The 22507-nt window shown below is 44.9% G+C and overlaps 1 protein-coding gene across 6 annotated transcripts in view; it reads right to left on the minus strand.

Annotated features, from left to right (window-relative positions):
• Positions 1-22507, minus strand: part of LOC146203200 (uncharacterized) — a 105436-nt gene that overhangs the window by 17731 nt on the left and 65198 nt on the right. For 5 of the 6 annotated variants that reach the window (XM_084588559.1, XM_084588556.1, XM_084588554.1 and 2 more), the window contains 4 exons: positions 14047-14113; positions 5972-6002; positions 5413-5477; positions 3125-3230 (listed from right to left, as the gene is read on the minus strand). In XM_084588559.1, coding sequence (XP_084444685.1) covers positions 3125-3230; positions 5413-5477; positions 5972-6002; positions 14047-14113 — 269 coding nt within the window. The remainder of the gene's footprint in view (positions 1-3124; positions 3231-5412; positions 5478-5971; positions 6003-14046; positions 14114-22507) is intronic. The other variant, XM_084588557.1, reaches the window with a different exon arrangement.

Raw genomic sequence — 22507 nt, forward strand, 5'->3', positions numbered from 1 at the left:
GGCTTTGTCTTCGAAACGGGAAAACTAGTGTGCTAAATTACAACTTTGTGTCCACTGCTCAAAAGTAAACAGCTGAAATCGTAATCCATTCACTTAGAATAATTTTGAACATGCACTATTTGATTCATTTAGCAAATCAAATAGAAGGGCACTCAATTCATTGAAAATTCTGAATTTTCACACACATTTATCATTCAGTCTAGACTGGTGCAGTGTTGGCCCATCTCACTCATGCCCTTGTCCCCCCCCCGTCCCAGTGCTGTTTTCTCAAATAATTTTTGGAAGACCCTACCAAGAAATGCAATAACCGGAAGACTAGTAATATTCAGACCTCCAATCTGGGATGGTGGTTGATCACAGGCCTTCCAACGCTGCCCCTTTTGCGTGCTTGCCACTCATTTGTTTTCACGTTAGACGCTTTACCCAACTGGGGTACACCCATTCACTAAGTAACCTGTTCTATTGGAAGGTGGGCACTTTCTTTGGGAGACTGTGCATGATCTGAGATATGCTTGTTGGTCTCTGCACTGGCGGGAAGCGCGCATCTTTTGACTGCTGTGCTGTGGTAAGTCAATGGGTGTCATTCGTTGTTGTTCGTTATAGCCCTAATACATATTGTGACAGTGGCTACACCCTTATTCGTAATAAGGGAGCATTCATTATAACTGCGTCCGTTATAGGTGGGCTCAACTCTACTCGACATTATGTTTTGAACCAGCACTCCAATGCCAAGGTATTCATCCTAATAAAACAGTTGTCTATATGCTGGACACCTATTCACACATCTAAGCAACGCTGATAGCATTACATTGCTCAAATTGCCTAAAAAGGGTTCTGAAAGAATGAGCTGCAGCGTGGCAGCATTAAGTAGCCTACGAGTACTTGGATGCACATGATGAAAAAGCAAAGTCCTGTTCCTGGTATTTCTGCACACATTTAGAGCATAAGATTTTATATCAAAGTCCAAAATAAAACGAATGCACAGAAAATTTAAACTGCACCTGCACTTTATTCTTTGCGCTGTTTTTTTTTTTTATATATCTGACACTACAGTTGGCTAAAACAATTAGTGCTATTGAGAAAACATTTAACACTTTTCACATTCGTAATCAAAACTGGTTTAATCTAAAAGCCCCGAGAAAAACTGTGACCCCAAATGCAACCCAGGTCTCAGGAGGCTAAGCGGTGCCCTTCTACATCCCGCTCACAGGATTCCAGACAGCCTCTTGTGGCACAAAGGTAATCACTTGGATACATTAAACAAATGTGGCGTGCAAGAACTGGGCCGGCTTGCACGATAAAGTCTGAGCTAAGTGCAGACTTAAACGGTGTCTTTAGTAAGACCAGACTTCTTTAAGATTGCTCGTGTTCCGAACGCCAAATGCTTTGGTTCGGCTCGTGTTAACCAGAGTGGCTTCCCTGAACGCCTTCAGCAACCACTTGGGGCATTTTTCCTCGTAACACATTCTTAAGCAGCAAAAACAATAGCATGGAATTTATAAAGTGCAAGATTGATGGAATGTTTACATCTTACAGCAGGAACAGGACCTGGCGTTCTTGTGTCTTAACTAAGATGGCACTAGAGTCGTAATCATACAAGCAACATATTCAAGTCAGAACTGCGGACCAGTCTTGACTCCAGTCTTAGCGGCCTATCCTTTAGACTCCAGGTAAGTCTGACCTTAGCTAAGACAGTCTTAAGACCGTTTCGTGCAAGCGGGCCCTGGCCTGAGCAAGGACAAACTACCAATTATCTGGCAGACTGCTGGCCTTCTATCTGCCACTGGTCAGTTCAGCTTCGTCAGCGACACACAATAGCTCTATGCAGTGAGCAATGTCCGCTCTACTGAAACCTAGCCTGGTCACAAACTTCTCGCTGCTCAAACAACATGCAGACCAAACGTCCAGGAAAGGTGTTTCCGTCACGAATGCATGCAAAAACATTGTTCTCCCTACTCCCTAATTCTGTGTACTGTCTTCAAAAACACGCAATCGTGGCAACTAACGACCATGAGAGGAGGAAGCCACGTACCCAACTAGAAACCAGATATCCATTACAGCATTAGGTGCAACCATTACAGCATTAGGTGCAATACAGGCATAGCATCTCTCAATGATCTACACCACACTACCTACCAGTCTCTCGCACAAGGCCACAGGATAATATTTCAATCGATCACTGCACACTGCGGCTTGATGGAAATCAGCAGGCCAAAATCAGCAGGCTTAAGCAAAGCATGCCCATTGCAGTGGCCTCCAAACAGCTGTGCCTTTTTCAAGTGTGGATACCATGCGGCGTCTTTCAAACTGTATGAAGAGTACGATGACAGCTTACTGGGCTCAGCCAGACACCCGAAGCATTCATCTCAGGAGACTAGACAGGGCACTGTTATATTCTGTTCTGCGTAGAATTCCAAGCCATGATGCATGTTTGATGCACAGACTGTGTTTAAACGTGACTTTCACAAGCAAATACTTGCATTTAATTGGACAGGCAGACTCTCCGGAATGTTCAACTTGTGGAATTACGGAGACTGTGGAGATTATATTAGCGGTGTACCCAGTGTATGCGCACAAAAGGATAATACTGGCTGCTTCCTTGGAGCTTTTGGACAGCAGGCCTCTGTCGGAGTATTTACTAACGGGCACTTATTGGTCGGACAAGTGGAAAGCTTTGCAGGCAATGCGGGCTTTTTGCCGTTTCTTGAGCAACATGGGACTGAACTCACACTTGTGAGACAAATTACTATACCTGTGAATTTGTTTCATATTTACCCTCATTACATCGCCATTCATCCCATAACCATATTTCTTCTCCCTTCCCCCTTACCTGGTGCAGGGTAGCAGGCCAGTCGCTCAATTTTCTGGCCAACCTCTGTGCCTTTCCATTTAATAAACACATCTATCAATCTATCTTTCAATGACAGTACACGTTCCAAACCCAAAAGCAGGTGTCACTGCATTATATGCAAGAGCATATAGGCAACACCAGCACCCCGCTGGTGTTTCGATGCTGCCACTTACGTGTGCAGTAAGAGGGAATGTCAGGAATTCACTCCCCCCCTCATACTACAGAACATGTGCTCTCTCCCATGTTCTGTCAGCAGTCAGCCCAATCACTTACGCCTCCGCGGTCTCATCGGCCTGCTGAAATGGGAAGTCTGGCTCTTCCTCAGGGGTCGATGAATGCTCTTCTCTTATTGTTGGCAGCAACTGCTCCCATGTGATGGCTGCACAGAAACGAAAAAACTCAGTGGTGTCCAGGGACAAGTGTCGGTGCTCTGCCCAAGGCTGAATCAGCACAAAGCACACCCGCCGTCCACAACCATACCTCTTGTGCGTCCTGGAGGGGGGACATGCACACTGATCCTACTGGCTTCCCAACAAGTGGAGTCACTCGGTAACACTTGATGTTGAGCTAGTTAAAAAAAATACTTTTACAGTAAGGCAAAACGAACAAAAACGGCCATAGGAGGTTGAGAAAATGGCCCGGCACTCCAGGAAAACGGCACAAGTAAGTATACTTGTGTGAAAACGTCTGCACAGGATGCATACATGGTACGCAAATGTAAGCACGCAGAGAAATAAACAGGCAAACACCCGCAGCAGATGTGCACGTAGGTCCGTAAATATGCATTCACACAAGTACACACACATTTTTCCCGATATATTTTGTTCTCCCTCTGCCCCCTGTAGTCAAGCATTTTCTTTGCTGTTGAGCTGACCAGAGAAGGGATAGCCAGGTCTCAGTGGCATATAATGCACCTACCGCAATGTCACACCCTAAAACAACAGCTGTTCTTTTCATCACAATTTATGCATCTTTCTTTTACAACACCTTTTAGGAAATCAAACTGACAGCAGATGTCATGGACCCGAACTGACCAGAAAGCCTATGTTTAGAGCAACTTTTTGAAAGGAGATGCCCATGCGCCATAACCACAAGGCACCGCAGTGGCTCACTAAGTTACATCGCTCAACTACCAATCCCAGAGACTCTGGTTCAATCCCAGTCATGGTGGCTGCTTTCTGATGGAGGCAAGGTACCCGATACCATGCGACATCATGTGGAGCCCTCCAGTACAGCATCCCTCTCAGCCTCAGTCCCTCTGGGACTAGTTAAACCCACCAACCAAGCCAAAACACATTATGTGGTGAGTTACGGCCTTCAGGCTTGTATGCGTCGGCCACACTACCCCCAGAACTGCAGCTGCAAATGCAAAGACAGTGTGGTCAGGTACCTGCCCACTGCATCTTCTAGAGTCAAAAGTTCCCGATCATTTTAATGTACAGGTTTCAAATCACTGTGCATCTCTGAAATGTTGATGCTAGACTGTACATCACTTTGTCAGAATTCCTGACCTACTTGTGAGCATACTAGTGCTTCCACATGCCAGTATGATGCTTCTTCTTAGCCCACTACCACATTCTAGTAACGATTCGTGTTCTTTTCAACTGGATTTAGATTCTCTCTGTGCACGTGCAAAGGCGAGTGACCTCACAAACACACTCCTCTAAACAATCATTTCTGCATCATGCTCCCACTCTTTACAAAGTATTGCACCAAAGAAACCCAACACCATGCTTGGCCATTTTTCACTTTATTCTCATTCATTACCAACAACAAAGAGAAATTTCAAAGGGAGAGGATGTGCCCAGAAGCAGCTGCACAGAATAAGGACACAAATAAGCAACCATCAGGTCCTTCCTTCATAGAAACGTTGCTTTCATTTACAGGGCCCTACCTCCTGTTATGGCTGAATCGGGAAGGTTCTAGCTGATCAACATTCCAGTCTCAAAAAGTATCGTACAAGACCACCCTGGCAAATGTTAGGTTGGTGAGCAGCTACAACAACCTGCTCATTGTTCAACTGCAATGGGTTGATCAATTTTCATATCACTATTTTCAGGACAATATGATGCAATGGCAGTTTAGAAATACAATACTGTGGCACGTCAACGCAATCTGAGCAACTGCAAAGGGTTGGCTATTCTCAGTAAATCTGAACACCATTTCTACTCCATTCAAATTTTAAAATTGGGCAAAGAAAGAGTGCCACAAGGCCTTTCCCTTGTGTTTCTAGCAAAAATGGGGCATCTTTCATAATAATTAAGGGGATAATTATTAATTCTGTGTATCTACAGAAAAGCAATTCACTGTGTTGACTTAGTGCCTAGACATGTTATTTGTCTCCGCTTTTTTGGGATTGCAAGTGGTGACTGGCATCTCTGTGCGAATAAATAGTAAGACTCCTAGTGCTTGAATTTAAAGTAACTAAAATCAATGCAGTTGTACCAAAATCCTGCAAACACTACAAAGTCAGGCAGAAGTTAGTGCATGTGCTGTCTGCCTTATAAGAACTTGTTAGGACACCTTTGTTTGTTATACAGGCAGCACTGCCTGCCACCTACTTCTGCAAGTGGCCTGTGGCCGCCCATCTTCATCCAGGATCTCCAATGGTGACGGGGATGCTCTCCTGTGACCAAGAAAGGGTATGCAGCAACAAAACCAGTAATACTGCGCAGTAGTGATGCACTGAGGGAACCCACCTACACAAATATCTATAGCCCCTTCCCTTCAGCTTCCTTTCCCACCACTTCGCAAAGGCTCCTGTTACAGTCTCTTACCGCATTCCAAAGCACTTAATTTCCAAAATAATGATACATGATTTAAGAAATGCATTTCTTTTACTTTTTCAGGGTGCGCTGGTTTGCTTCCTCTCCCCAAATGGGTACTTGCCTTCGTTTCTTCTATACCATTCAGCAGCAAAAGGCGTGGGCTTCTTTTGTACATGGCATTATCTGCTTGATTTAAGGCATTCTGTCTTTGCGCTCTTTCTTGGGACGGGGGACAGTTCTACCATAATGACCCAGTGTCGGCACTACCACTATAGGTATTGCATGCAGATAAAACATGAATCAAGAAGACTAAGAGAAAAACCCACAAATGGAGAGAACAGAGAGCACTCACGCAGGCCTGACCGAGAGCTGCCTCTGTCCACCTGAACACGAAAAAAAACAGGAGAGACTGCAGACCACACTAAAACATTCCTAGCACCACAGAAACAGTAAGTAGGCCAGTGTGAACAGCTGGTTTCCTGTTCAAAGTGAATATTTTCAAAACCTTCAGTTGATAAAATTCTGATTAGCACAATGCGCGCTTTCAAAACAATGTATTTTTGTAACACAAAAGGCCATCACGCGAGAAGGAGGAAGAGTGTACCGAAGCCCTCTCACACCCCTGAAGTTCTGCCAACCTTTCATCACACACACATATGCAGCATTGCTCCAGAAGTCAGGAGAGCAACTCCTACCCAAAGAGTCACCTCAACACTGATGCACCAATGTGATGTGTGCACAATGGCTGGCAGGACAAAGGTTGATTGGTTTGTGGGGTTTAAATTCCCAAAGCGCCTCAGGCTATGAGAGATGCCGTAGTGGAGGACTCTGGAAATTTCGACCACCTGGGGTTCTTTAACGTGCACTGACATCGCACAGCACACGGGCACCTTGCTTTTCACCTCCACCGAAAAGCGGCTGCCGAGGCCAGGATTCGATCCCGCGTCCTTGGGCGCAGTTTTCAAGCGCCGTAACAACTGCGCCACCCCGGCAGGGCGGTAGGCCTCAACATCCCATTTGGAAGAGCACATGCATTGTCTGGTTCGTTACACACAGCACTGAAGGTGACAATGAAGAAGGCACAAACCAGTGATACGGCTGGGCAAGGGGGCTTACACGGTCGACCCTGTAGGTATACTGAACCCGCATATGATCAATTACTATTTATATTGAACAGTGGCATCACCTCCTCGGAAATACCATGCAAAAATATAGCAGATTTAATTCTGTTTACCGAACTGCTGTTCAGCGGAACAGTGGTTATTTCAGCAATGCACTGTGCTACTACAGGAGTGCTTTCCCTAACGTCCCTGTAAAGATGACCTTTCATGCGCTGGCATCAGTGCTAGTAATTAGCAAATTTTGTAAAATATAATGGGGGATGCTTAGAACTTTCCAAAACGTAAAGGTGAAAGCCAAGTTGGATGTTCCGTTAAACTTTTTGCACCTTTCATTCAAACTCTAAGACATCCAACTCTCTCACTGCACACTTCAATCACCACAGTACACATCTGCGACATCCATTTCCCGACGCTGGTTATGATGCATGGCATTTCAAGCTGCTCTAGCCTCTTCTGTCGTAGCGAACTTTCTTGGTCTTTCCCGCCAAAGACTAGGGCCTGGTGTGTCGTGACCCATAAGGACAACAACATCAGCCTGGGGAATGTGCACCACTCTGTGCACCAGCGCCCACCGTGGAGACCTTGGCAAAATCTTTGCGCAACGTGGCCGCGTTGTCTGCTTCATGCTGCATTCGAGCGTGCACTTAGATGCGCGCACACGGGGTTGTCGCTTTCCTCCCCCTGCCGCGTGCGTTCTGGCTGCCGTTGCGTTCAAAGAAAAGGAAAAAAAAACTACAACGATTAAATTAGGATACATTTTTTTCATACAACTTGTGTGATAAATGGTAACGAGGTTGTTGGCAGCCCTTTTCGTTAAAGTATCTCATACCGCTCGTATCTCGCACCATTGCTTGTCCCTGGCGGTGCCGCAGCGGCCATCATGGAACCAAGTCAGCCTCAAACCACAGATGTGTCAATCATTCTATCCTCATAAGCGATCCTGCTTTCGGAGTTCAAAACTGCGCACTCGCTCGAGGAGGTAACTGAACTAGGGATCGCACAGAACAGCTGTAGAACTAAGACGACGAAGATTTCCCTGGAGAACTGTCCCCAGCTGCATCGAAAGCCATCAGACATTTTGTTGCTGTTCGTTTCATGAAGAAAGAACACTGTTGCGAAAATGACATGCCTCAGCTTCTGGTCAATGACCCATGTCGTTAGAAACCAATCATCATTAAAGGTACATAGGTCACCTATTTCGTACAGCAGCGCCGCAGCAACAAACTTCCTTTGTCCACTGTCGGCATGAACCAAAGGGTAAGGTGGTATGTTTTGTGCCATTGTAGGCATAAGCATGCGTACATGGGAGGCAGGGGAGGGGGTGCCCCCTCCCCAATCCTAATTGCCTCAGGGGGGCGCCAAACCTGCTTTTACCTTTACACTGTCACACCTGTGCCGTCATTTTTAAAAGTGCAGGGTTATGGCCATGCAGGTTTTTTGAAGATACTGGTGGCCAAGGACCCGTGATGTTGCATTGCATGGATTACCCCTGGAACACCGGGGGTGGAGGGGCTCAGTTGGAACCGTTGGGAGAAGCGTGTCGTAGCGTCATTTTCAGTTTTGCACCCATAACAAAGCTTGTTTTGTTTCTTTAGGCGCAGAAAATTTCATTTTTCGAAGGGGAAAAACAAGCACACTGAAAATACCGCACCGAACTAAGAAAACGACAGCGCCAACTCTTATGAGAGGTGTTTTAATGTTTTCTTTCTTCCGTGTGCATTTATCAGTGCGTTTGTTTTTCGCTTTCCAAAGCTATGCACCATCTAGCCTAAATACAATATTTTTTACAGTGTTCAGCAACTTTATTGGACATGTTTCGAAAAATTCTCCAGCCTCAATCGGAAGCTCATTTACGCTGAAACCGTGCACAAAACTTGCGCTTTTTTTACCCTTTCTTTACGAGGTCAATTTGACCATGGTGTTTACTTTGTTTGGCCACGCATGATAAACCGAGAACCAGCTGCGACGAGACTGAGGAGCAAAAGATGCCAATGCAGTGTTTTCAGCAAAAGGCAATTGTAGCGCCCTTTGGTATCGCTGGAGGAAAGCGCCACGTTTTGAAAGCACCCAGGCAAGCATGGCACATTTTTGTAATGATGCTAGATGGCGCCACCACTGCCCTTTGGCGGAAAATTGGAGTTTTGCGTCTTTCACACCTTCTCGTCACAGACGGTTCTGGTTTCTCATCAAGTAGAACCAAACAAGGTAAGAACCGCTGCAAGACTTACTACACAACAAAAGGGACAACAGCATGCAAGGTTTGTGCACGATTTCAGTGTAAATGAGCCACCGGTTGAGGTGGGAGAATTTTTCAAAAAAGCTCCGATAAAGTTGCACAAGACTGTATATGTTGCAATTCTTGCATCAAGATAAATGTCTCATAGCCATTCCTCACTTCGCCTTTGCACGACGTTTTGGCCGTAGGGGCCTTACTGGGAATGGAATGGGGTGGGAGGGTCGCTGCAGTGAAACTTGGCTCCCCTCGACTCCCCCTATGCATGCCTATGATTGTAGGAAGACATTCAAAGCGCGCCGAAAACAGGCACCATGGCACAGGTAGCATCATGTGTAGCTGTCACCATGCTTAAGCGAATGAGTCATCATGGGTGGCAACGTTTATTTTCGTTGGCCTTGCTGGCGAGTTGCCTAAAACATCTGTCCTCGAAGAGTTGAATGGACCCCTTTCAAGTGAGTGGTCATAAAGGGAACGGAAGCTCCTCAACCAGCACCCGGAGCACTCATCACTGTATGCACGCCTATCAATGATATTCTCCACCAGAAGGCTCCACCCTTCATTCTCTGCACAGCAGGGACAAAGACACCGGGGCTTCCACACTTTTTTTTTTTACTCTCCTACACCTCAAAAACACAAGTGATGCCCTCTCAGGTCTCGCACTTTCAAGTAGCGAATGTGCATCCATGACTTAATTTTTTTTTGTCTTGGAGCCTGCCATTAAACGCTCTTTGAAAACAATGTTCGCGACTCCCCAGGTAGTACCGAAAAATTAAAGCAATGTTACATTTTTGTTTCACACAAATGCTATTTTGATGCTTTTAAAGTCCTTTTTTTTCTAAGGCTTTAGCAATGTTGCATATAAGTCACTTTCACTGTCACGAATGTACCGGTACATTTTTACGCTTCCCCCCCTTAGTGTCATCGCCGTACCAGTATGTTCTCTATAGTGTATTCAAAACTTTGCGCCTGAGCATTGAGCTGGCACGCTTGGACTAGTTGCGCCATCTGTCAAATCTTCCTACAAGTTTTCCTCTTCTACAAGAGAGGAAAACGCGCTTGAAGGCGAGTGCCAGTTAAGGCGTGGATGTGAGCACAAGCTGCTTCACGACGCGGCGAGCAGCTCAGAGCCGAGATCGAGGGAGCACCACGCATGAATGTCTGCTATCTGTGAAGGCTGAGGAGTGATCGATACAAGAGAAAAGATCATAGGAGAGCTGCCGAGGACGTGCGAGAGACACACGACTGCTCAATTCGGAGTAACACGCGCTTGTGCAGTGCTGCCCAGTGACTGTCGCCACGCCCGCAACAGACATGCCCATCTCTCCCTGTCTTAATCTCTCAATGGGCACATCTATGCGGCTGCTCCGCTCCCTCAGGGTTAAGTCACGTGATGCAGGCATCAACACTTTCCCTTCCTCCTCTTCAAGTTCACGAAGAGACGGATGGACAGAGAGAGAGAGAGAGAGAGCAGCTTCTGCTGCTGCTGTGCGGCCGCTCCTCCTCCTCAATTTTGAGCCGCGCGACGTGCTCGCCACCACCTTCTCTTTCTCCACTTCAAATTCACGAGAAGAGAGAGAGTGAGCGGCTTCGGACAGACATCAGTGAAATCCGTGATTGCAGCTACGCACTAAAAATAAATTGCTATGCTCGTTCCCTGAAACCAAGCAGACACTGGGGGTGCTTCATGGCCAGAAACACCCGACAGCGAAAGGGGTAGTATAATGTAAATGTAACATTACTGAAAATGATAAAGCAGCCTTGCACGAGCATGTAGGCCCCCCCTTGTGATGGTACAACTTAAATGCTTTGCAAAGGCCACAGTACAGCACAGCTCCTATACTCACCTTTGAACAAATAGCACAGAGTCAAGCCTTTATATCCACCATCGATGGGTGTCCTGTGATACAGTGAAAGCTCATTAATTCGAACCTCAACAATTCGACTTTACGGATAATTCGAACTGCCCTACTTGGTCCAGCCAAGCTTCATAGAGGTCTGTGTATAAAAAAAAGCCTGTTAATGCGAACGCGAGTCGGTTCCGCTACGGATCATTCTAATTGAGCGGCACAGTGTCTGGCACCTAGCACATGGCCAAAGAAACGCCCCCGCTTAGGGTAGCATAGTTATCGGCTGCGTCCAAAACAGGGACAAAGGAAGAAACCAGGTAAAACAATGGAAGAGTGAGTAAAGCCTAATTGTTGCATAACCGACACAGCAGCAGGAGGGTAGTGGGGTGGTGGCTGTGGCTGACTGCTGTACAGCGTGACATCCGAGACTTGCAACTCAATGCTGGTAAATTTCACCCCCTTTAATTCAGAAATACAGAAAAGTATTTGTCGGTACAGTCCCAGCGAACGCCCACGTAAGGCTGTGGCATCGGATGGACGCTATGGGTCTCGCACTGGTTAGGCCGCGTCCGGTTACAATTGCGTGATCGTCCAAATAGCACTCCTCAAACCTGAACTATATGTTGCACAGTAGACCGCACACCTCTCACGTGTGTGCAACAGCAAGTGTGACAAAACTCAGCCTCATCATCCAACACCACCTAAAGGGACCATGCATTGCCTAAAATGAGGCAAAACAAATCTGTCGAGAGATAGGTACTCCCTCAGAAGTCAATTCACCGCAAGAATTTTTCAGCTAGCTTCATTACACTGGAGACTCTGGTCGTTCGCGAGCGCATACCTGCAGGTGAGCAGGCTGCTGTCAACCCACACTGCAGCGGCCACCGCAGAGGAGCACTTTCAACGCAACTTAGCGCAACTTAGCATGCACTCCAGCCGAGCACAGCTTTCTACAAGACCGCTTTCTTTTCTCTCACTGCCGGAGTCAGTCTCAGGTGTCAATAGCTTTGGTACCGTCTTCTGCGGTTTGACCAACGGCGGCCGGTGACCCCTCGCGGAGTTGACGCGATAGCATCGACTCTGCATGAATGCTAGCAGATGATCGAGCGTGCGAGTTGCCCGCCCAGGGGAGCAGACCAGCTCCCCAGTACGGCAGCACCCTTCACCCCTTTGTAAAATCGTGTATAGTAAAGGTTTAAATACAGCCACCGGCCGATATTTCAGACGCCCAATTTTCCGGACCTGCCTGAAAATCAAAACCTTGCCATGGCACCGCCACGCACTCCATAGAGTCAATGTATAACACTGACCAAAATTTCGGACGTTTGAAATCCTTCTCGTTCGATTTTCCGGACTTTTTCAGTAGTTCTTGCGGCTCAAGAACTACTGAAAACGCTAACAACGCCAGTGCCATTTTGCTTTTCTGGCCGCTGCCATTTTGGTTTTCTACAACCTCGAACCCACGTGTCATATCCTCATAGCCTTGATAGCAGGCACCGCTTGCTGCACCGTCCCGCCAGTGCCAGCCATGCTCTGCCGTGCTGCAGTCATGACAGTAGTCAGTCGCCGCGGTTGCCATTTACGTGCTCTATTTACGTGTTTACATCGCCGCATCAACTACCGGACACTCAAGCACCTCTATCAGTCACGCGAGCTTAGTCGCATGATGTTATGCGTGAACAGCGGCAAAACCTACAGTGCTGACTTGTTGTCTGCACTCGGCATGTTTTCCAATGCATGGAAGGCGGTGACAGAAGAGACACTGCAGCACTGCTTCCACCACGCTGGTTTCGCAATCAGGGATGAAGTGCCGTCGTCATCCAATGATAGCACCAGTGAATCCCATCAGCCGCCTTCATCTGCTGACCTCATCGAGCACTTGCGTGCTGCAGGAACCGTTCCCATGGAAGTGATGCTGGAGCAGTTTGCTAACACTAGCAAGCTCTGCGCTGAACTCACCGACGACGAAACGACTCGGGCTCCGACAGTGAGGAGCCAGAGGCTATGCTGCCAACTAGCATTGAACTAACCCGAGCTCTGATGGTGCTTTCGGCTGTGCACAGCAAGAGGCTACAGCACAGCCAGAAGTAATGTTTTTCCCTTGAATTACCGTACAAAAATGTTTTAATCAGCTTTAAAATGCTACACACTGATTTCAAACGCCTTTTATGCGCACTCATGTTTTTTAAGTACAGTATTCTTTTATAGCTAATCGTAATTGTCACCATTTGCGAATGACATTATACTTTACTGTGTAGCACCGAAAGAAACCGAATGACATTCGATTTGAATGACATTAAATCTGCTAGTGTGACGGAGGTATTACTTGTATGGCAACGCAGCACCCTGCAGAGGCATATTGACCCCTTTTGCAAGCCGCTCGCTAAATAAAGTGACTTTTTGCGTTAATTCGTTTTTTCAGACTGCCTGATTTTCCAGATGCTATCTCGGTCCCTTGAGGGTCCAAAAAATCGGTCGGAGACTGTAATATATTCTGCCTTCAGGAGAACAAAAGATAAAAACCAAGGCTCGCCTGGAGAACTGCAAGGGCAAGGAGACAAAAATGCAGTGCAGTATGTCAAGATGGGTTTGTCCATTCAAACTTTGTGCACTTCCAAACAAAATTCAAGGTGTTTGTTAATATGTAATTATAGGCAGCCACCTTTTGCAAGCAACAATTTTGCCAAAAGCCTAGCGCTCTTTGCAACTAAAATTTAAAACGATTCAACAAATAAGCAGAAGGATATTTAGTGAAAAAGGATTGTGCAAAGATTGAAAGATGAAGATTTTTTTTTGGGGGGGGAGGGGGGGGGGTGACTCAAATCGCCCCCCCCCCCCACCCCTCGGTTCTTTCAGCTCTAAAAATAGCCCATATATCCACCATTTCATATATGGTACTATATATAAAATCCATAAAATGAGTTCATGTCACTGAGGCATTGAGGGTATGGTGACTACCTCCATCTCCATTTTAAATTCACCTTTTGAATGTCACTGTGGGCCAGTTTGTTTGACATAACAAAGATACAACACAAAGATAGCCAGCTGAAGGAAACAGATACAAGCTCTATGTCACGTCCTATTTATTCCTCCCTCCTTTGCTCTGTTCCTTTCTACTGAATATGCCCTTGCTTATTTGCTGAATATCACTTTGGATTTGAGCGGCGCTAGGCCTTCTGCCTCAATCACTGCTTGCCTGTGCAGTGCAAGTGCACCCTCTCACCTTTGGCGTCCTCGTCCGACAATAAGGCTGCCCGGGCCACCTCCAGGCTGGCATCGTCAGTTGGTTCCTGCAGGGATACACCATCAGGGACGAGTGGGCAAATTGTTGCACGTCTGTAGTCCAAACCCACCAATGTCTCTGCCTACGTAATGCATCAGGTCTTGCACGACTCAAGCGTTCCTTCCTGTCTGCCCCAGTAGATAACAGCGGGTGCATCGCAAATGACCAAAAGGTCAAATGATATGCCTCTTACTGGCAAACTGCATGGAACAGATGTACTCAAAGCATCACATTTCCCGCAGACTACAAAACTGAATCAAACAACCATCATGAGATAGGATCATATTCAACGATTCTGCATATACCTGACTTCCCATTTGAATAAACAGTGTGTGTGCGTAACGTGGCAAAGGTTGACACGTGCAGTTCTTTCCCAAGACACACAGCTCGGCAACACACCATTCGTATCTCAGCTGAGAATTCACCTTAATGGCAGTCTACTGCACGCTCACCCAGTTTGATCACTGCCTGCTACTGTGCTGCCTTTTTTATTGCACTTGGTGCAGCTCTACTTCACAAGGGCTAACCGGCTCACCATTCCCTGCATGGTCGAACAGACAGGCACTGCCAATTCTGGCTTCATCAGTGAGATGGGAAGGTGCGATCAGAATCCAGCCTTTCTGGACCCTTGGATCCCGAATTGACATGCTGCCCCCAGGCAATGCAGGCATGCTCGTAAGGCGTGGTTAATAATTAAAATTGGTTCAGAGGAAAGAAAGGCGCAGTGTGCCACATTCCGGAATAATTTCAACAACCTGAGGATCTTTAACGTGCACTGGCATCGCACAGCACACGGACGCCACTTCGTTTCGCCTCCACCGAAATGCAGCCGCTGGTAGTCGGGATCAAACCCTGGTACTCTGGCATAGTAGTCAGGCATCTTAACACTGCACCACGGCAGCAGGGAAAATAAAGCAGTGATATTTGTCTATGTTGCTCCTGGCAAAAGGAGCAACATACTCCAGTGTTGTCATCACGAGCGTGTGTCTGGCAGATGGTAGCGAAAAGATAGCAACATCATTTACATCATCAACCAAGATAAACTATGTCAAACTAGTACATTTGCACATTACACTAAGTTTAGCGGCGACACCTCTGCATTTTTTTGCCAACACTGCAATGCAAAACCTGCAACTGTGGTATATAACCGATAAATATAAATAAAAACTTTAACGGTTTCCTCCTCAAATGTTGAATGTGGTCAACACCTAGTAGATGCAATTACCAGGATTCAGGCACCTTTTACACAACCAATAATTTGCATGCAACACAAAGCATCTCTAGAGGCACAGTTGCATTGTACTGCTGCCCTGCAACCTTGGTGGTGCAGTTTAGGTTTTGCAACCAGTTGGCCTTTGGAACCAAATGGGCATCTAACTGAAATAAAATGTAGTAAAGAGGAGATAAAAAAATGCAACAGTGGTGGAACTGGCAACTGGCTTCTTGTAGCAGCTTTTGTAGCAGAAGAAATCGCAGTTTGTAGCAGAAGTTTCAAGTTTTGTAGCAAGAAAAATGACATTTTGTAGCAAATATTTGAGATTTTGTAGCAAAAAAAAAATTTTTTTTTGTACCGAAATTTCAAACCTCGACACACTTAAATAAAAAAGCTTGTTTTATTTCCGAGACCCAATTGCTCAGATGCTTATAACGACCACAGCCATGCAAAAACAAGCTTCAAGCTCAAATGCAGTCTGAAGTGCTGTTATTTCCCTAAAATGCCCCAATTAAACAAACAGGGGGTTTTGCTAAAACCAAAGCAATTTTTATTCAGAGGGAAGGCATAACAAGGCATAACTACACTATAAACACTAGCCTTGGAAAGAAGGCAGCTAGATGTTTTAATATAAAAACTGAAATCGGTAGAAATTCAGAGCTGCCGCTTCTTAAATCTGCAACTTTGATGCACTGTTTCTTCTCTTGTCTTGATGACTCCAGCTTGGACTCCAGCTTTTTTTTCCCTCGAGAGAGGTGCTGCTCAGCCAAAAGGCCCAGTGCGTGGTGATGTAGAGGGAGCACCGATTCCGTGCGTTTGCAATCTTTGTTTTCGTTCTTTTTCTTTCGGTGGTTTGGCGGAGTGGCTGGTTAATCAAAGCGACGCAGGGTCTCGGAGTCGTGAGTCTGCTTCTTTGCTGCGCATTGTAGGGATTGTGCGTATGCTTTCTTCATTGCAATGAAAACGTCCCAGGGTACTTACTGACCATATGCGGAGCTGCAAATATATTGAGTACCTGGACATGGGTTATTTGCACATGCGCGCCCACATACATGCAGTTTTGTAGTGGTGGAAAAGGAATAACTGTCAGGACTGATATAATCTTCTAAAGGGCGCGTAAACGTTGACTTTTGGAATTAAGCTGTGAAACTATACAAGGTGTTCCACATAAGGGGTTGAACTTAAGGTACAAAAGCGGCCAACAGAATCCAGTGCGCGCGCACAGAAGCAGTGAAATCCTTAGCGCTCCTTCCGCTGCTATACTCAGCTGCCATCGCAGCTCATACCAAACTGGTACGAAAAAAAAAAGGGGAGCAAGCGTGCATACTGCTCTGGCTGTGCTTTGCCGAGGGCAGTTCCAAACCGTCATTCGTCTGCGTTGGCCAGCCTGCCCGCACATCCTTCGCACAACGTGCACGCACATGCACACGCGTGCGCTTAGGGCAGCTCGAAGCTGCCATGCGTTTGAACACGCTTCAACCCATCGACAGCCAGCCTGCCAACCCCTCCTTTCACCCTTCCCGCGCATTGGATATCTTGCAGCCCCCTCTTTGGTTTCACGGCAGTTCAGTTTCACTGTAGGCAGAGTTATTGAACCAATCAGATAGAGTTATTCAGCGACTTTTGGCACAGGCGTGGTGCACAAGTAGGCAAAAAAAAAAGAATTTGTAGCAGCATGTAGAAGGATTTCTGATCTGGCACAGTTTGGCACAATTGACGCAGCAGTTCCACCACTGAATGCAATTAATTAGTCCGACTGGACTATTCCAACTGATTTTGCAGGCAGCAACTGGATGCTCCACATCATTCCTAGACTGCAACTGATGTCATCTCTCCAATGGATAATCCCACTGGGAGGAGTTACTTCACCAGGAATTGTAGGAACCAACTAGAGTGTCCAACAAAAATTTGCAAAACCACTTATATAAATGCAATAAATGATATTCGAAATGCAGAGTGTCCTCTGTTAGTGCTCCGAGAACTATGCCAGACATGTTGGCTCAATCAACAAAATGAAACTGCTGCCTGCGCTGGGTAAACACAGCTATGTTTCGTGTGAAAAATGAAGTCCGGATGCGATGCAATGTTGCACTGCGCTAAGCACTCTGTGAGAATGCTACGATGCACATGGGGACTAGCCACGTATCAACCATACATTCGCTCTTTTTTTTTTTTGTAGCGAGAGCTACATTGGCCACAGTCTCACCATTTTGCCGTGCCTGTGCGTGCTTGTCCGGTGCCTGTCCAGGCCTGTCCGCACAGCGAAGAAAGAAGAAGAAGGAGGAGGAGGAGGAGAGGAAGAAGAAAAAGTCGTGGGAAGCAGTAGCTGGCAGCTGACATAGCTGAGCACTAACTGGACATAGGGCTTCCTGACATTATGCTTGGCAGGAGCTACCAACTCGGGCCTCTCCTTTCATATGGAAGGGCGATATCACAATCAGTCTGCCGAAACCCTTGCATTCATGTAATCCCTAGGCCACGCAGGCACGTTCATACGGCTCAGTTAAGGGGGGGGGCTTAATACATTGGGCATCGCGAAGATGGGAGTGAAAACAGAAAGAAAGAGGTGACGTAGTGGAGGGCTTCGGACCACTACGCAACAAGGCTTTCTTTCGCCTCATTGCACTTTAGCGATCAAAAGTGCCCCCTATGGCATAAATAGAGCTGAAACCATAGAGTAAGCTATAAAATGTGCAAAAGCCATGTTTTTACTTTCCTAAGCGTAGCCACTCTAAGCGTAACCATGCAGATAGCTCTTGCGTAACTCCCGGTTTGACCACATGGTAAACCACAGCTAATGTTTTTTTTGCTGAGCACGAACGTTCACCAAACGCATTGAAAGCTATCCCGCGTAAACACGCCGTCCAATACACAGCGTTTACTTCTTGCACTGATCTTCCACAAGCCTTTGCAGGCTGTTCTTGTTAAAGATATGATACTGAATATGTTATTTGTTATCTGTAAACAAAACAGGAGGCAACTTGCATGTTAACCGATTCTCTGGCAGAGCATATTTGCCCGAGGTAACCACATTAATACATATTTTTCAGCCGGCGTACACCAATGCCAGTGCTGCTCAAGCTTGCCGTCAGGCCGAAAAAAATGTTTAATTAATTTACTGGCAAATTGGGCCCATACACTCTCAGTGCACTCCAACCACAAACATAGAATGGTCATGTCGTGAGCTATTACTCATAACGCGCTACTTGCTCAGTTCGCTACGTGTTCAGTGCGAAACTGACGTGCGGCGTTTCTTTTTTTTTTTTTTTTTTTAGGGTTTCTGCATTCGCTACTCACTAGGTTCAAGTTTGTTGAAAAATGGTTAATCAGTTGTTTTATCCTGATCGACTCGAGAAACACGTTTTAAAGTAAGCCAGTATACTGAAATCTCTTCATGCAGTCCGAGTTTATTATTGTTGCGAAAATGTAGGAAGCCATCAAACCATGCAGACTTGTCACCTAGCTGCACACATGGTTCAGCCCAAACAGCAACTACCACATGCTAATTTGTTCCGCATGCTTTTCATTGTAGTAGGGAAGGTCGCTACAATATCAGAACTAGGAATTAAATCAAAGAAACAACTGCAACGTTGCTTGCAATAATTGTAAATAATAACCGCCTGGCCCTAGAATTAAGCTAAACAGCACAAACCAACACAAAGAACGCCCTGGTTTCTATAACTGTGATGCTGAAAAGTCAGTGTATATCACACGCTACACTTAAAGGGATATCAGCACCACACAGCTGACCGAGGCTCACTTCGCTGGTACTACAGTGCATGTGGTCCCGCACACGAAAGTATGCAGTAGCCCAGAAGTTGCTCTGGCCGACACATGTGCATGCAGGTAAAATAACTGGTCACTATACCTGACCAGAATGTTGGTCCACTTGAGAATAAACAGTGATGATAATGCGCGAAAATTGAGTCAGCGTCTAAATGCGCGCATTAAAACAACGGGACACAGAAATTTTTTTTACGCATACACTGTGTCCATTCCTGCCATTGTCAGTGTGAAACTTCAAACAATGCAGAAGATGCAGTAGAAAGAATGCTGGCGCTCATTAAAGGATGAGAAAAGACCTACAATCGGTGAAACATGAACAGTACAAACAGTTCTGCGGCTCAAATGTGGCTCTTAAAATTCTTATCGAAATATTCATGACAGTTTCCTCAGTATCAAGAAAGCACGTAAGCTGATGACATGCCGACAACGTGACTGCAAGATGGCAACCAGAAGCTGCGGCCGTAGCATTGCCAGACCATCAGGCAGTTTCGCATATCGTCTATTGCTTCTTGCGATTGAAATTGGTTCCCGAGATTTAGATATGACGTCCCAATAAAAACAAAATGGGTGCCAATTTGACTTCCAAACTGAAAAACTCTCAGTCGTGTTTGCGGAAGCCAAACTGAAACATGCCCTATTAGAATTTTAGGTAGTGCAAGGGAGCCAATTCGAAGTGCTAATTAAAATGCAGTGATTGCCTTAACTAGGTCCTGCATACTGCTCTCTACAAACAAAGTAGGGAGCAATTTACTTTCTTATAAAAAGATGTCCACAGCTTAATCAAGTGAAGTATTTTGACGTCATTTCCACCATCCCTTCAAACTAGATTGTCCATTATGACTGCTCAGAGAAATGCCACTGGTTCTGGCAGGAGGGCCCCTTGAATGACAGTACTGAATGAGAGTTTTGACAATATATGTGTATATATATATATATATATATATATATATATATATATATATATATATATTGAGCTTGTGCTTTAGTGGTCCATGTGGGTGATGCAAGCTTTGTTTACATTCACTCCCTTAAAGCGAGCAAATCTAGTCATTTAAATTCCCTCGTGAAACTGTTGGCTCAAGGCAGAGTGCCCTCTGCAGCCCAGGAAGGAAACCAGCAGATTTCAAATAAATACACTTGGATGTGAAACCTACTGCAATTTATCTTTAAACCTACTGGTGCCAAAAATTCTAGTTGTTCATATTTGAATTTCTAATCTTTTTTCTCCTTTCTTTATTTATCAGGAGAAAAAAAACAGACAGGTCAGCATCAGTCCCTCCAGTCTGTCCATATTCCTTCACTGGTCCCACCCAGCTTGCTCAGGTTTTCCCTGTTGAGCAGTTTTAGATTGGGGTCATTCCATGCGAAACATCCCAGGTCCCAAAAGTGGCCATTACTGATGCTCTTGAAAAAAATTGGGGCAATTGTCGATTGTATGAATACTGTTTTAGTAAAGTAATTTGCGAATTTTGTAAGCGACTTTCGCAGTTTTCACTGACATGTAAAAGCTACTTGCAGTTAAATATGTTTAAACCAGTGCAAAAGCAGATACAATAACAAATTATATTTTATATTATCGCATATGTGTTGTTCTTTAATGTAACTTTATAACTGCCGCTATATAAGGCTTTTCTGAGCTTCCTTAAGTTCAATAAGAAGCAAAAAATTATGCGTTTTCAGTATTTTTATCGTAAAATTGGTTCATGTTTCAGTCACAATAAATTTTTACATCGTTCACCGGTTGGTACAGTTGATGCCAAAAATAATTTGAACTTTTTTAAGAAGTACTTTTAGGAAAAATCAGTCCTAAAGTTTGCAAAAAGGTATACTTTTGTTAAATTGAAAGTTAAATTAGGCATATAGGCCCTCGAGATAAAAATATGTGGCATAGCTCATTAAACACACAAGCTTCTCAACTTACAATCCAGAACTTTTTGCTCGAGTAAATTTTGTCTGAGGCAAGAAAAATTTTTGAAGTTCCCAATCAAGGTCACTGCTTGACACTGCCGAATTGTGCTTTCACTGCATAAGCTCTATACGCCACAGTTCAATTTCGGAGTGCCTATAAGCTCTCTATTCAATATATGTGGATGAATGATATTTTCTGAGCAAAAAATGGCAGATCACCATCTACACTAATGCCATGTTTTTTTTTACACTGTAATAGCATTTTAAAAAATATACATTTGTGTGAAGAAATCAAACCGTGAACAATTTCAGGTTTTCGTCTAGGCGGAAGAATTATCAGACATGACAGACATTCTGCATGACGCTGATTCATTGTTTCGTGCATAAAGCAGCTAAGCTTGTTACGGGTCATGCAAGAGCCTGATTCTCGCAAATAAGCGCCAACCGTAGCACATACTTTTCAAAGTGAATTATTCTGACGTCATACTCCATCAATGCGCAGCATCAGCATTACTTTGTCACAAACATCCTCAGTCTAACAGTACTTGCCAGCTTGAAGCAGTTGTCGCAAGTCATCACGAAACGAAAAATTCAAATGTTGAACAGATGAAAGGATGAGAAAACGAAAGGCAGAGAAAAAGAATGTACAGAACTTTCCTGTCTGCAGGTTTACCCTCCTTCTATACGTGTCCGTGGGCCAGTTCAAGCCATCATTTCACTTTTCTGTCATACAATAGGCGTCACATCTATGCTTTCTTTGCGTTCCTGACCATGCCAAGGCCAAAAATGAGTGTCGAACTTTGGAAAGTGCATCTTTCAAGATGAATTTTTGTCGGCATCAAATTATTGAGAGTGTTGGCTTGGAAAAGAGCTAAAGTAAAATGCGCCCCAAGAAAAGGTCGGCACGGTACAAGTGTTATGCAGTGAAAGCACAGTTAGGAAGTGCCAGTTCAAAATATATTTCTCACGTAAGACAAAATTTACTCGAAGAAAAAATTGCGGATTGCAGGCTAAGAAATGTATGTGTTTGATGAGCTACCTCACATACCTTCTTCGTTTAATATAGGTATCAATCTAAGAAAACAATCACTTTTCGCAAACTTTGGGACAGATTTTCCTGAAGAGTACTTTTTAAAGAAAGCTTAAATTATTTTTGGCCTAAACTCTACCGACAAATGAACGGCAAAAAAGTTTATTGTGATTATACCATGAACGATGTTTATGATAAAAAATACTGAAAACACACAATTTTCTGCTTCATTACTGAACCAAGAAAACACAGAAAATGCTTATATAGAGGCACTAATAAAGTTAAATGAAAGAACTACCCATCTGCCATAATATAAAATAGATCTGGTATTTTGTCTGCTTTCGCACTTGATTTAAAGATATTTAATTTTAAAGATGCTTGCATTTAAAGATTTAAAAGCAAGCATCTTTTGCAGTTTCGCAAAAACTTCAAAAGGCGTTTGCGTGAGAAAAAAAAATTTTTTG

The sequence above is a fragment of the Amblyomma maculatum genome, chromosome 1 (genome assembly GCF_055883805.1).
Source record: "Amblyomma maculatum isolate TAMU_Amacu chromosome 1, ASM5588380v1, whole genome shotgun sequence".
Lineage (NCBI taxonomy): Eukaryota > Metazoa > Arthropoda > Arachnida > Ixodida > Ixodidae > Amblyomma > Amblyomma maculatum.